Source organism: Vipera berus, assembly GCF_964194415.1.
Source record: "Vipera berus genome assembly, chromosome: 1".
Classification (NCBI taxonomy): Eukaryota; Metazoa; Chordata; class Lepidosauria; order Squamata; family Viperidae; genus Vipera; species Vipera berus.
The window spans coordinates 67,841,603-67,856,778 of NC_138202.1; the positions used below are offsets into that span (position 1 = coordinate 67,841,603).

The 15,176-nt window shown below is 43.0% G+C and overlaps 1 protein-coding gene across 1 annotated transcript in view; it reads right to left on the reverse strand.

Annotated features, from left to right (window-relative positions):
- Positions 1-15,176, reverse strand: part of LTK (leukocyte receptor tyrosine kinase) — a gene marked incomplete at both ends in the record, with an annotated part of 140,197 nt that overhangs the window by 85,602 nt on the left and 39,419 nt on the right. Inside the window, 2 exons of the mRNA XM_081341750.1 lie at positions 3,837-4,053; positions 13,397-13,549. Coding sequence (XP_081197876.1) covers positions 3,837-4,053; positions 13,397-13,549 — 370 coding nt within the window. The remainder of the gene's footprint in view (positions 1-3,836; positions 4,054-13,396; positions 13,550-15,176) is intronic.

Below are 15,176 nucleotides of genomic sequence, written 5' to 3' on the forward strand. Positions count from 1 at the left end.
TAGCACTGCAGAGTGTCACAGCAAACAAAAGCCACTAACTGAGTATTCAAGATTATTGTGTGCATTATAGTAGAGTATCTAGTTTTCAGACCAGTACTGTACACATGATATATAATCACAATTTCTTAAAATGTGTGCCTACATTTAAGAGCAATACAAGCAAAATAATAAAAAACACCACATATTATAAATAACATCAAAAGCACAATGGAGTAATAATCCATTTTAAAAAACTATTTTAAAACAAGGCTATATCTAGTAAGCTCTAGAAGCAGCCACAATTCCTTTAAAAAATTACTAGAACTTTCAAGATTAAATTGTAAGTTTCCTTTGAATTTTAGTAAGATTCTTGTGGGAGGTATCAGTGAAATCTGGAGCCATTCACTTTTATAGTAGATTCTGGCAATCTCAAAGTGCAAGTTATGAAAGAAACAGTTCCTTTCCAGAGGTATCAGCAAGCACATTTTTTTGCTTGAGCCAGGAAAGGAGCTTTTTGAGCCAATTTAATTTATTTAATGGAATTCAGAATGAAGCCTTGGGTGTACACAGTGAAAGATGGATTGTTGCAGCAGTAATTCAGATAAACTCAGCGTGGCAATACTTTTAATGTTGATTTTATGTCAAAAGGATGCAACTTGTTAAATTAGCTAACAATGCTCCATGCTCATATATAGGTACAAACATAAAGCGGAGGTCAACACATCTCTGGCAATGATGGAAGGAAGGAAGGAAGGAAAGAAGGAAGGAAGTAAAGAAGGAAAGGAGGGAGGGTTTGTACTGATTAGGTATGGTAACCCGTGGTTTCCAAGTTAGAGAAAACCATAATCTACCCATTATGTCTGAGCTCCACATGGCCACCAAGTCAAATGCCAAGTATCCCATAACCAGTCACTTGGGAGGAAAAAGACTGGAGTTTAAACACTAAAGCAAGACTTATAAAAAGCACTTCTTTACAGGGCAGGTGGATGATAATCTGTTTGTTCCGTTCTTGCCTACAATAAAGAATCTTATCTGAGTTGTGTCTGAGAGTTTTCTGCTGAGAAAGCCTCTTCCTGAGGAAGACATGAAGGCTCTTGAAACAGCATATTTCTTGTGGGGCTCTGAAGAGAAGCCTGTTTAGATAAACCTGCATCTATTTCATTTTTAAAGGGAAAAAATCAGCACATTTTGTGATGCATCATGAGAATGCAAGATAGTGGAAAAAGGCTGACTTCCACTCACCCCTTTGATCATGTTCCTAACTTCAAAAAGATTAGTGGGTATTACAATAGAGGAGAACATTTGTAGCTCAAGGTTGAACCGTGGAGCCCTTGGTGCTCTCTGAGCTTAGTTGTTTTCTTGTAGATGTTTCATTATCTAACTGGGCAACATCTTCAGTGCTGGAAGTGAGTGGGGTTTGCTCCGTGGTTTTGGTTAAGTGGCTTTAGTAGTGAAGAACTTGGTTAATGTGGGTGGTTTTTACAATAGATGTGTTTCTACTTTGCTGCCATTTCCTCTGCTGATGAGGATATCCAGGGATGTTAGTCTGTTGTTGTTTTCTTCTTCTCAAGTCAATTTTATTCTTTTGAAGATACTGATTGTTTCATTCTTTTCTCTAGGTCAGTCTCTTGGTGGGTTATTTGTATAGAATATTGAGGGAGATGGGCAGTTCAGAAATGTGAAAGATAAATAAAATAAATATCCCTTTCGCTTATTAAAATGTCAGCTGGAGTCTTTTATGTGTCAATGTATCATGTTTCTATATTACTCTTGCAGTTGGTAATTATTAAATCTACTTTCAGATCAGTCTCAATCTTGTCCAGTAAAACTCATTCCTCTCCCATAATATCTTTTAAACAGTCTCCCTATAAAGCAGCCACTCATACATTTAACATCTGGGTCCACTGTATTCAAAAATATAACCGAATAATGTTCAGTGTTAACATTTTGCTTCATTCTGTGTTAGTAAGTCAAATTTAAGTGGTCTTCCCTTTTAATTATAATCTTTGGCTCCTAATTCTCTTTAGAGACTAACCCTCAAAGTCTCATCCTATCATGGCTTCCTATGGGAAAGATTCTTATAATTAATTCAAAAAAATTATTTCAGATCCATTTGGACCCTTAACTTTCCAAAATCAAAGTTCTAATCACAACTTTGCTCTTATACTCTCCCCCCCCCAAATAAACCCCTTTAGCCCAAGCTGTCTGGAACACTTGTGGATGCTCTCAAGTTCTCTCCTTTCCTGAGAGCTGCTCTACTTGACAATTCTTCATTCCACCACAATTATTGGCTCTGCCTAGCACAGTCATCCTCAGTTTGCCATTTCTTCTCTAAAGGTGTCTTTAACAGTTTACCTCAGTGGGAAAACCCTCAGTAAAAAAGAAAAGGGGAAAAAAAAGGTAATCCATCCCAGGATTAGCGAGTTTTTCTTATAATGAAACAAGTTTCCTACACATGAATTGAAGAGAATAATTACTAGAACTGTCTCAAGAACGCAAAACAATAAATTACACCAGAATCAAATTATTTAGTTGCTTCTCAAGATGTCTGGCTTTTGTGACATATAGTCACACAACTTACAGCATACGTCAAAGAAAAACTGAAGCAGCTAGACGTTATGTCAATACTAACAACGTTTCAGAGAGAGAAAAAAATAAAAGAGAGTATTTGTAGCTCAGGGTTGAAATGAGGGGTCCTCGCTGCTTTCTCATCTTGGTGGTTTTCTTGTAGATGTTTCATTACTCAAACCAGTCAAGAGTAGTGTTTGCTAGCCAGGAGTGGTAGTCAGGAGTAGGGTTGACTCTCAGTTTATATTCTAGTGGCTTGCCTTGTCAGTATTGCTGGGGGTGATCTTAGAGGTTCTTTGGTTTGGTTGTTTACTGTTGGCTTGTTTGGCAGTTCCCTGAGTGGGGTATTGCTTATTTGATTGTTGGGCTGATGTTAATCTCGGAGTTCATTTATGTTCATATGGGCGCTGATTGCTGGTGGGGAGGTGTTTGGGTATTTTTGTTCCCTTTTGGGCTAGTTGATTGTCTCTTTTGCATACTATGTAGATCAGGGGTGTCAAACTCAATTTCATTGAGGGCCGCATCAGCATTGCGATTGACCCTCAGGGGGCTGGGTGGGTATGGCCAGGGTGGGCGTGGCCTACTGGGTGGGTGTGGCTAGAGTGCATATGGCCTACTGGGTGGGCATGGCCAGCTCTACATCGTTGGCATCAAGGGTGCCTATGGGGGCCTGGGCAGGAATGGGACAGATCTGAGGGTCTCTGGCAGAAGGAGGGTCTCTGGGCCAGGGCCAAGGCAGTGGGGGCTGTTCCCTCACTGTTTCCAGGATGGCTTTGCGGGCCACATGAAACCACTTCACGGGCCGGATCCGGCCCCCGGGCCTTGTGTTTGACATGTCTCATGTAGATATTGTTTATATCTATGTAGCTATTGATGACTAATTTGGCAGAGTGCCAGGCTTCTAGAAATTCCCTAGCAAAAATGCTAGGGAAAACGCAAGAGAAATCCAAATCTTTCACTAAATTCCTTAGCAAAGGATTTGGATGCTTAGCAAAAGAGCAAGGTTTGGAGTTGCAAACTCAAGTGTTTGTCTTCGATTTGGGAAGATTTCCTAATTTTGGTGCAGCCGGGACCCTCCATTCAGATTTTTTTTTAAAAAAAAAACCTAATCCTCTCAATACCCTAGTTCTTAACATTAGATGGTAGAATAAAGGGCTTTCAAGATAATCAGCCTGCTGCATCTCATCAGTTTTCTTCAAATTATTTGTGTCTCAGAGTGCACATATCCTGATTAGTGCTTAACTTCCCTTGGGAAAAATTCCAAGCGTTTGATCAGAAACAAAACTCACCAGGCATCCTCCTCATGTCCTTCTTGCAGACGAACCACTTTACTTTGGTTTGTGTCCATATAGTGCACTTCAGCAGAGAGTCCTGCAAGACTGAGGCCCTGTGAATATACTGCCAGTTCCAACAAACATGAGCTGGAGCTCCATGGCAGGATTGGACTGTGGAGGCTGAATGTGCATCTATCCAAGATCCTGCTTGTGTTCAGGAGAAGAATATCCCCTACAGGGAAAGGTTGGGGAGAAAATGCATTAAGAGCAAAGAAAGACAATAAGGGAAATGAAAAATGTATAGACAAATAATGACAGATTGAGAAAATAGCTTCAGTAAAAATATGAATTAAATTATTCAAGAGAAGAATAAAAAAGCTGGAAATAAATGAGGAAAATAGAATTATATCATATATTGACCTTTCTATAAAGACCTACATGGTCTGTGGAAAATGTTCTCAAAGATACAATCGTGATTTTATCCATACTCATTCAAAAATAGCTCTTATCTATGAGACTTATCTCCATGTTTGTGACCCTAGGATTGCTAGCTTGTTGTTCATTGTTGTGAACTTCCCTAAATTGAGAAAACAAGTTGTTCAAGCATTCTGCTCTGTGACTGAAATGAAGCAAAAAATCAGGAGATATATTTATTAAGTCTCATTTCTATGTAAGTCCTTTGGACAACATATGTAAATGAAATAGAAAGTTATATGAAAATGGGAGTAATTCTTGCAGGAACAAAATTTTATCTAGTTGGTTAATGATTATCTGTTTCCTGAAACAAAGAGGGATTTTGTGATTGCCTGAAGGAGGTTTTTCTGGCCTTGACAAAATACTGACACAGTGGGATCAGAAAGAAATGGTTGTCCCCACAAACAACTGACTGCCCCTTTTACAGAAGAGAGTTGAGCGAAATCATTTCACGTAGATTGACTTCATGGTAACAAATGAAACCAGGGCAAAAGTTATATATACATACACTACTATCTCCCCCGGCCCAAAAAGTATATCTGCAAAGGACTTTGATTGATTGACTGATTGACTGATTGACTGATTGACTGATTGACTGATTGACTGATTGACTGATTGACTGACTGACTGAATGAATGAATGAATGAATTTAGGGGCTTTTTCTCTCCAGAATTGCTCTGGTCACCTTACACTTAAAAAAAAACCAGATGGAAAACAATAAGAAAAAAAGATGACAGTTCACATTTCTTATTCCAAAAAAATATATCCATAAGAGATTCTACAATGTCTCTGCAAAAGGCCTGGAAGAAGAGCTACATTTTAAAAGATTTGTGAAACATCATTTATTTAGGTGGGAGATATGTGGATCTTTTACCACAATAGAAAAGGCACAGTTTCTGGGTTTAAATAGGTAGCATTGATTCACTGAAAGGACAGAAAATGCACAAACTCTGATGAATGAGAACCATGGCAAATAAATGGCTCCTCAGATAAGCTGGTTTTATGCCAGGAAGAATTTTATAGGTGATCATCAGCACCCTGAATTGGATTTGGAAGCCCAATGTAGCTCATAAAGAAATAGTTTCACATGGGTATATCAAAATATACCCAGCATTGCCTGCAGTGCTGCCTTTGGGACCAGCTATAACTTCTGAATAGTCTTCAAGGGCAGCCTCATGTTGAATACATTACACATCCAACTGTGAAGGCATGAGTAGGAAGTATCAATTCAAGACATATCCCACACTGAATTTCAGAGAATATAGAGTAAAATTATTCCCAATCTCATTTCAGCAACACAGCAACATTAATCTTCCTTCTCTCCTTTGATTTTCTGCACAGTAAATGGATAAATAAGTGTTCTTTAGGAAGCTACTCTTCACATAGCCTCTAGCTGCATGAAAACACACGCCATAAGAGTGTCTTTTTTCAGTTCCCAATCCTCTGCAGGGAAACAAAGGAGACTGCTTTATCCTGAGATCATTAATCTGTTTCTTTTCTTTTTATATATATATAATTTTTATTAAAAGTTTTACAAAGCATGAAAAAAACTAATACAAACTAGCACAGAATCAAGCAAGAAACAATCAGTGCAGAAAGAAAGAATAAAAAACCAGAAAGATGCTTCTGATATCCTTTGCAGCAAATATAAGTACAGTTACAAAATTATATCTTAATTTTTGGTTACAAAAAAGCTTACTTTTTCTATTATACAGGGTTTTTTTCTAATCATCAAAACCACAAATCATAGATGTTTTTTGCATTTCACAGAATGCAAAACTGGCCAACTATAAATACTGAAATTAGATCGTTCATCAAGTTCAATAGTAATACTGTATAACCTATCATTTCCTAACCAGGAGTAATTGACCTGCAATGATGGGGCCTGGTGGATATCAAATGGAGGAGGGTGGTGGTTCTACTGGTTATCAGGTCAAGGAAGAGTAGTCTAGTTTGATTGACAACTGCTCCCTAGACTTTCAAACAGCAGTACTTCTAGTCCTAGCTGGTGCCCAATAATATTTAATGCTTATGCTCTGCCACTGAGCTGTGGCATTCCTGTGAAGGGTTAGGAGCAAGCAGAAATAATGGATGATATACTAAGTTAATATTTCACATACTTCAATATGTATGGCCCTTCGGCGGTGTCGAGAAATAAGGAGCTGGGGCGCCAGGAGTCGGCACATTATTGCCATTATTAATATGAAAGTGCCAAGATAGCACAAGCTGCTTGAATCCCAGAAGCTCTCTTAATCAGAGGACAAGGCATCAGGCATTGTCCTGCTCTGCTGGCAGTGATGAGGAGGAGATGGAGATCCTGTTGAACAACAGTATTCATCAATACTGTGGGCGCTCCGGATTTATGGAATCGGTTGCCGGTCGAGCTCCGGATGGCGCCCGACCTTCGCTCCTTCCGACGCGATCTGAAGACTCATTTATTCGAACAAGCCGGCCTGGCCTGATGGGGGATGGGTTGGGATTTTTACTGTTGTTTTTTAATATACCTATTTATTGTTTTAGCTTGGGCATTGTGTTTAATTCTTTTTTAACTTTTGTATTTTTGTATTTTTATATGTTTGCCCTGTTCACCGCCCTGAGTCCTTCGGGAGAAGGGCGGTATATAAGTAAAATTATTATTATTATTAACATCAAGAGCCTGAAGAAGAACTAGAAGAAGAACTGTTATCTGAGGCAGAGTTGCCAAAAATCAAGACAAAGAAGAAGCCCAAGAAGCTGAAAGAAACGATACCCAAGCTCGGTAAGCATAAGAAAAAAAAGAGCTTGGAGATAGCTCCGGTGAAGGAAATGAATTTGTAGAGGAAGAAGAGGAGGTGCTGTTATGCTCAGATAGTGAAGGAAGTGACTATACTCCTGGCAAAAAGAAAAAGAAAAAACCTGGGCCTAAGAAGGAGAAGAAGAACAAAACCAAGCGTATGGAGAAGGAAGAGGAAGAGGATGAAGATGGGCGATTCCAAGGAGCCCAAGTCCTCTGCCCAGCTTTTAGAAGACTGGGGCATGGAAGATATTGATCACGTTTTCAAAGAAGAAGATTATCGCACCCTAACAAATTACAAAGCTTTCAGCCAGTTTGTCAGGCCGCTTATTACTGCAAAGAATGATGATGGTTCTGGGGGCCAAATGGAGAGAATTCAGCACAAATAATAAATTTAAAGGGAGTTCTGGAGCATCAGTAGTAGTGGCTGCTGCCCCTGCTGTAGCTGTGGTGGAGAGCATGGTAACTAATGTGGATGCTGTTCTTCTTCAGCCCCCTGTTGAAGTGCCACTTGGAAAGGCCAAGACCAAAGAAGGGTTAGGGTTAGGCCCTAATTGGTGGAAAAAACCCAAGGCTAGTCCTTGTGTCCCTGACATCAAAAAACCCAAAACCAAGAAGGCGGCACCTTTAAAAATCAAACTCGGAGAATTTGGCTCCAAGCGTAAAAAATCATTTAGCGAGGAGGATGACTTGGATGTTGAATCAGACTTTGATGATGAAAATATTTATTTTATTTATTTATTTTATTGAATTTATATACCGCCCTTTCCCGAAGGACTCAGGGCGGTTTACAGGGTACTTAAAACATTGATACAAAAATTAAAAACGATTTAAAAGATTAAATTTAATCCCTGAAAAAAATATAAAAAACCCCAATTAAAACTCTCAGCCTGGGCCGGAAAGCTCAAAGAGCCAGGTCTTCAGGTCCCGGCGAAATGAACGAAGGTCGGGGGCAGTCCTAAGCTCCGCGGGCAGCTGGTTCCAAAGGGCAGGCGCACCCACAGAGAAGGCCCTCCCCCTGGGTGTTATCCGCCGGCAATCTTTTACCAGCGGCACCCTGAGAAGGCCCTCCCTGTGGGAGCGCACTTGACGAAGGGAACTTGATGCCGGCAGCAGATGTTCCCTCAGATATCCCAGACCCAAGCCATTTAGGGATTTATAGGTCATCACCAGCACCTTGAATCTCACCCGGTGGGCAACCGGAAGCCAATGAAGCTTGCGGAGTAGAGGTGTTACATAGGAGTGTCGGGAAGCCCCCATCACAACTTGCGCGGCCGCATTCTGCACCAGCTGAAGCCTCCGAGTGGTCCTCAAGGGCAGCCCCATGTAGAGAGCGTTGCAGTAGTCCAAACGGGAGGTCACGAGTGCATGAGTGACTGTGCGTAGGGCATCTTGGTCCAGGTAGGGTCGCAACTGGTGCACCAGGCGAACCTGGGCAAAAGGCCCCCTGGTCACGGCTCCTATGTGGTCTTCAAAATTGAGCCGTGAATCCAGGAGGACGCCCAAGTTGCGAGCCCTATCAACGGGGGTAACACCTCACCCCCCCATTGTTAAAGATGGAATAGTCTGATTAACCCGAGATGCCAGTATGCACAGCCACTCAGTCTTGGCAGGATTGAGACAAAGCCTGTTTCTCCCCATCCTGACCCGGACCGCCTCCAGGCAACGGGACATCACGGCGAGAGCATCACTGGGTTGGTTCGGGGTGAAGAAAAAAAGTTGGGTATCATCAGCATACTGATGATACCCCACCCCGAAACCACGAATGATCTCGCCCAGTGGCTTCATGTAGATGTTGAACAGGAGGGGAGAGAGAACTGACCCGAGGGACTCCACAAACGAGAGGCCTTGGGGCGGATCTCTGCCCTCCCGTCAACACCGACTGCGAGCGGCCCAGGAGATAGGAGGAGAACCACCATAGAACGGTGCCTCCCACTCCCTACCCCCTGAGACGCCGCAGTAGGATACCATGGTCGATGGTATCAAAAGCCGCTGAGAGATCTAATAGGAGTAGGACAGAGGAACAACCCCTGTCCCGAGCCCGCCAGAGATCATTCACCAGCACAACCAATGCCGTCTCTGTGCTGTGCCCGGGCCTGAAACCCGATTGGTACGGGTCCAGATAATCAGTTTCCTCCAGGAACAGGGGAAGCTGATGCGCCACCACACTCTCAACAACCTTCGCAAAAAAGTGAAGGTTGGAGACCGGACGATAGTTATTTAAAACAGCCAGGTCCAGGGCAGGCTTCTTGAGGAGGGTTCTCACCACTGCCTCCTTCAAGGCGGCGGGGAAGATACCCTCCTTCAAGGAAGCAGTTATTTCTGCCTGGAACCAGCCTCTTGTCTCCTCCCGGGCCGCATAAACCAGCCAGGAGGGGCACGGGTCCAACAAGCAGGTGGTGGAGCTCAGCCTCCCCATCATCCTGTCCACATCATCAGGAGAAACAGGATCGAACTCCGTCCAAATAACATGCTCAAGACCGTCCGATTCCTCCACGTCAGACTCTGCCCAGTCAGAGTCCAAACCGGCCCGGATCTGAGAGATTTTGTCCATCAAATGATGACTAAACTCCTTGGCCCATCCCTGTAAGGGATCCTCCCTCACCTCATGGTTAAGACGGGAGTGAGTCACCCTAAACAGGTCGGCCAGGCGATTATCTGCGGATGCGATGAGGGCAGCGAAGTAATTAGCCTTCGCCGTCCTCATCGCCACAAGATAAGACCTTATAAAGATTCTTAACTGCAATCGGTCAGATTCGGATCGGCTGGACCTCCAACAGCTCTCTAGACCCCTTCTCCTACGCTTCATCTCCCGGAGCTTCACAGAAAACCATGGAGCCCACCGGGATCTGCGCCGGGTCAGGGGTCGCAAGGGTACAACATGGTCGAGCGCCTCGGTGGCAGCCCTTTCCCAGGCATCCACCAAGGCGTCGGCTGGGCTGTGAGTGAGGGGGGTAGGTATAGACCCAAGCGCCATCTGGAACCATTCCGGATCCATTAGGTGCCTGGGGTGGAACCACCTGGTCGGTTCGGCAGCCCAGCAGTGGGGGAGGTGGCATAACGGAAGACCAACTTCAGGAGGTGATGATCGGACCATGACAGGGGGACAATAGTTGCCGAGCCCCCTCCCAGATCATCAAGCCACTGCCCAGATAAGAAAACTAGGTCGAGAGTGTGTGTCCCCCCATGAGTCGGACCCTGAATTATTTGGGTCAGGTCCATGGCCGTCATGGAGGCCAAGAACTCCCGGGCTAACTCAGATGACCCTCCCAGAGAAGGCAGGTTAAAGTCGCCCAGAACTATAAGTCTGGGAAACTCAACCGACAACCCTGAGAGGGCATCGAGAAGCTCGGGCAGGGCCGTTGCCACACAGCTGGGTGCCAGGTATGTTAGCAACAAGCCCAACTGAGCCCCAGGGCCACACCTCAGGAGGAGGGACTCACTCCCGCCTATCTGTACAACAGTGGACTCCTGCGGACATAAGGTCTCCCCTATAACTACCGCCACCCCACCGCCCCTGCCCTGAGCCCTCGGCTGATGCAGCACACAGAAACCTGGAGGGCAAAGCTCAGTCAGAGGGACACCTCCCTCCAAGCCCAACCAGGTTTCTGTAATACATGCCAGGTCCGCGCGTTCCTCCTCAATCAAATTGTGAACGAGGGGAGCCTTGTTCACCACAGATCTGGCATTAAAGTACACCAGCCTGAGCTCAGGGACCTGATCCCCCTCACCCCCGGATAAATGGGTACCAACTGGAGGGTCGGAGCACGCCACCGCTTGAAGACAGCAGGGGCGTGATCCCAGATGTCGATATGGCCCTCCGTGTAACCGCCTGCTGCCATTCCCAATCGTCGTGGGGATTTGAAACCCCACTCCAATGCCAGGAGAACCAGAAGACCCCAACCCCAACCCCATCTCGCTGGGAACCATCTCAAGCCCAGACTGACAATCGGTTGAGGAAACACATCCTAATTCCCTCCTGACCCTACCATTCCCCCCCCCTAACCCTTTAAAACAACCGGCTAAAAAACATACTAGGGGCCTCTTAATGCATTTCCACCAGAGGCCCCTATCCATGCCCAACCACCTCTTGGGGTCCCAAAAATTGGGCCCGTCATTAAGGGAATTACAGAAAAAGGCGGCAGGTCATACCCAGGAGGGAGAAGCCCCCCTGAGGGCATACAGGTCAGCACTAGAGTAACGCAGACGAGCCATATAGTGCAAGAGATATCCACATAGGGCAGTTGTAAACAATAGCTATTGTGTGTCAGATGGCTCTGTCACAGCAGCTGCAGCTGTAAAAAATTAAAAGCAGGAAAGAGGAAAAAAGAAAGGAGAAGATGTTTCAATTGCAACAGTGGATGTCTACGAGACAGATCATCAGGACTACTGTGAGGTGTGCCAGCAGGGGGGAGAGATCATGCTATGTGCTTATCACATGGTTTGTCTGGATCCAGATATGGAGAAACCACCAGAGGGTAAGTGGAGCTGCCCCCATTGTGAAAAAGAAGGTCTCCAGTGGGAGGCCAAAGAAGATAACTCTAAGGATGAGGAAACTATGGAGGCGATACAGAGGAAGAAGATGATCACATGAAGTTCTGTCGTGTCTGTAAAGATGGTGGAGAACTTCTCTGCTGTGATGCCTGCCCTTCATCTTATCACATAGACTGTTTGAATCCCTCTTTGCCAGAAATCCTCAACGGAGAATGGCTTTGTCCATGCTGTACTTGCCCACCTCTGAAAGGCAAAGTGCAGAAAATCTTGACATGGAAATGGGGACAGTCTCCATTACCAACTCCAGTGCCACGACCTGCTGAGGTAGACCCAAATGCACCTTCTCCTAAGCCTCTGGAGGAAAGACCTGAGACACTTCTTTGTCAAGTGGCAGGAGAGTTGATAATAAACTACTCATGACCCGCATTGCCAAGTAATGTTCCACAATTATCAATGTAAAAATTATATGGATGAGCCATCTTCAGGAGACTTTGGGAGAGAAGAAGAGAAGAGTCGCAAACGGAAGAACAAGGATCCCAAGTTTGCAGAGATGGAAGAACAGTTTTATTGATATGGGATTAAACCAGAATGGATGATCATCCATCGAATTCTCAATCATAGTGTGGATAAGAAGGGGAATGTTCATTATCTTATTAAATGGAGAGATCTACCATATGACCAAGCTTCTTGGGGAAAATGAAGAGGCAGAGATATTGGATTATGATATCTACAAACAGGCATATTGGAACCACAGGGAATTGATGAGAGGTGAAGAAGGAAGACCAGGGGGGGGGGGGAAATAAAGAAAGTGAAATTACAAAAATTAGAGAGACCACCAGAAACACCCACAGTAAAATATGATAGACAACCAGATTACTTAGATGTAACTGGAGGAACCCTTCATCCTTATCACCTGGAAGGCCTGAACTGGCTGCGTTTCTCTTGGGCTCAAGGCACAGATACCATCCTGGCTGATGAAGTGGGTCTAGGGAAAACTGTGCAGACTGCAGTGTTTTTGCATTCTCTTTCCAAAGAGGGCCATTGCAAAGGACCTTTCTTGTTGAGCGCTCCACTGTCTACCATTATCAACTGTGAGAGAGAATTTGAAATGTGGGCAGCTGGTATGTATGTTGTGACTTACACTGGGGATAAAGACAGCCAGGCCATCATCCATGAAAACATGGAGCATAATTCGTTGCAAGAGAAAGGAAAGTAATCTAATTGTTATGGGAACTTGACTTAACTGATTCCAGTTAATGGAAGAGAACATGTAGCGTGCCACTGCTGTTAACATATGAACTGATTTCAGCATTTTCTATTTTTTTATTTTCTGTAAGAGAAAATGTGTTGAATTCCAGTAAAGAAAGAAAAAGAGCCAATTTTCACAACTAAAGCTCCCTACAACATACTGTATATAGTATTTGTCTCTATTCATTTGGATGATTCTTATAAACAGGGCTTTTTTCTCATAGAACGCTCAGAATGGAGTTCCGGCACCTTTTTTGGATGGAACCTTGTAGGGTAGGCAAGGTGGGTTGTATGATATGTGTGAGTTCTGGCACCTTTTTGTTTTACAAAAAAAGCACTGCTTATAAATAAGCAACATTTAACAGGTGGGCTGCATGCACAAGGAATATTCATTTGAAAAATATTTTAGATATTCATTCTATTATGTCAATTAAAGGCTAATGTGTGTGGAGAGGAGGAGAGAGCAATTAGTCTTTCCTTAAGCAGTGTTGGATGCCATACAGAAGTAAATCCAAGTGGGAAAGGAAGTTCTCTAGCCATACAGATAATTAACCACAAATATAAAGGTGGAGCACAAATTTATAACCTTCCAGATCTCTGTTGGATGAGATTATGTCCATAATGTGTTGATCTTCTTGAGAAGTCAGAGCAACAACTGAAGATAGTAGCCAGTCAGGTTGTCCAAAGCTATTAGCAGACATAATCCAGGAACAGTTCCATCCAAAATTACATGGAGTTTCTATTATAAAAAATAATAAAATCATTAGGGCAATCAAGCAATCAACCAACCAAGATATTATTATAATAAATGATACTAATTTTAACAAATGAGTTACATTTTTCTTTATCAGACACAACACAAGTTGTACTGGCAATAAGCAAGCATAAGATAGAGGATATCCTTTGTCCCAGATTATTCACCACTATATTTTAATAATAGTACAGAAATCATGTAAAATTAACTATTGCACTGTTGTTATTGAAAAAGTCCTGACTTTGCTGATTGGATGAATATCACAGCATGCTTAAGCTAGCCACAGAGGATATGCATTTTCTGAATGCATTTCAGTTGTTGGTCGCTGACTCAAAGAAAAAGACAGATATGTCACATGGGGCCGTTATAACAGCACTCCATTTCTTTCAGCATTCTCCAGATGCAGTATTCCTCTTTAGGGTCAAAGTTAAGAATGTGGGATATGAAATTTTGCAAGCTTGAAAAAGTTAAACTGTTTGTCGTGCTGATTGGCTACTACTATTACTACTACTACTACTACTACTACTACTACTACTACTACTACTAATAATAATAATAATAATAATAATAATAATAATAATAATAATAATAATAAAGTTGGAAGGGACCTTGCAGGTCTTCAACCCCCTGCTCAGGCAAGAAAACCTATACCATTTCAGAAAAACGGCTGTCCAGTCTCTTCTTAAAAAGTTCCAGTGTTGGAGCATTCATAACTTCTGGAGGCAGGTTGTTCTACTGGTTAGTTGTTCTAACTGTCAGAAGGTTTCTCTTTAGTTCTACGTTGCTTCTCTCCTTGACTAGTTTTCATCTGTTTCTTCTTGTCTTGCCTTCAGGTGCTTTGGAGAATAGCTTGACTCCCTCTTCTCTGTGGCAGCCCCTGAGATATTGGAACACTGCTATCATGTCCCCCCTCGTCCTTCTCTTTATTAAACTAGACATACCTAATTCCAGCAACCGAATTCCTTGGGGGGAAGTGATCATGCAATATTGGAATTCAACATTATGGAAGCACAAGCAATAGAACACAGTCACCCAGCACCCGATGATACATAAGTGGGTTTTGGGTTGCAGTTTGGGCACTCGGTCTATAAAAGGTTCGCCATCACTGGCCTATCCCAAGCTACAAGCAACTGAAGCCCAAAAGTACTGTTTTAAACTGATTGTAAACAACATGTTTAGATCTGAGTAAGAACATCAATTTTCTCTATTCTATTTATTAACTAATTTTCTGGGGGGGGGGAAACCCCAAGAAGGGGAAAAAACCTCCAGAAGTGAGGAGGGGGACCTTTACTCTGCCCTCCTACAGATGGAAGTGGCGAATTAAACATTTTATGGGGGATAGAAATAGTCTGAAATGAAATGAATACAAGACTTACATTTGGATAGGTTTGAAATGGGTGAAATCTTTTAAGATTTTCAATTTAAATTATGAAAATAGAAGACAACTGTTTATTTTGAAAAATGAAAAATGAACTGGTGCTGACATCTAGTGGTGGATGAAAATTACAACAACAGTTGCTCTAATACAGTCTGGAGTTCAAGCCTGATTGGAGCTCAAGGTTGATTCAGCCTTCCATCCTTCTGAGGTTGGTAAAATGGGGGCAATATGCAA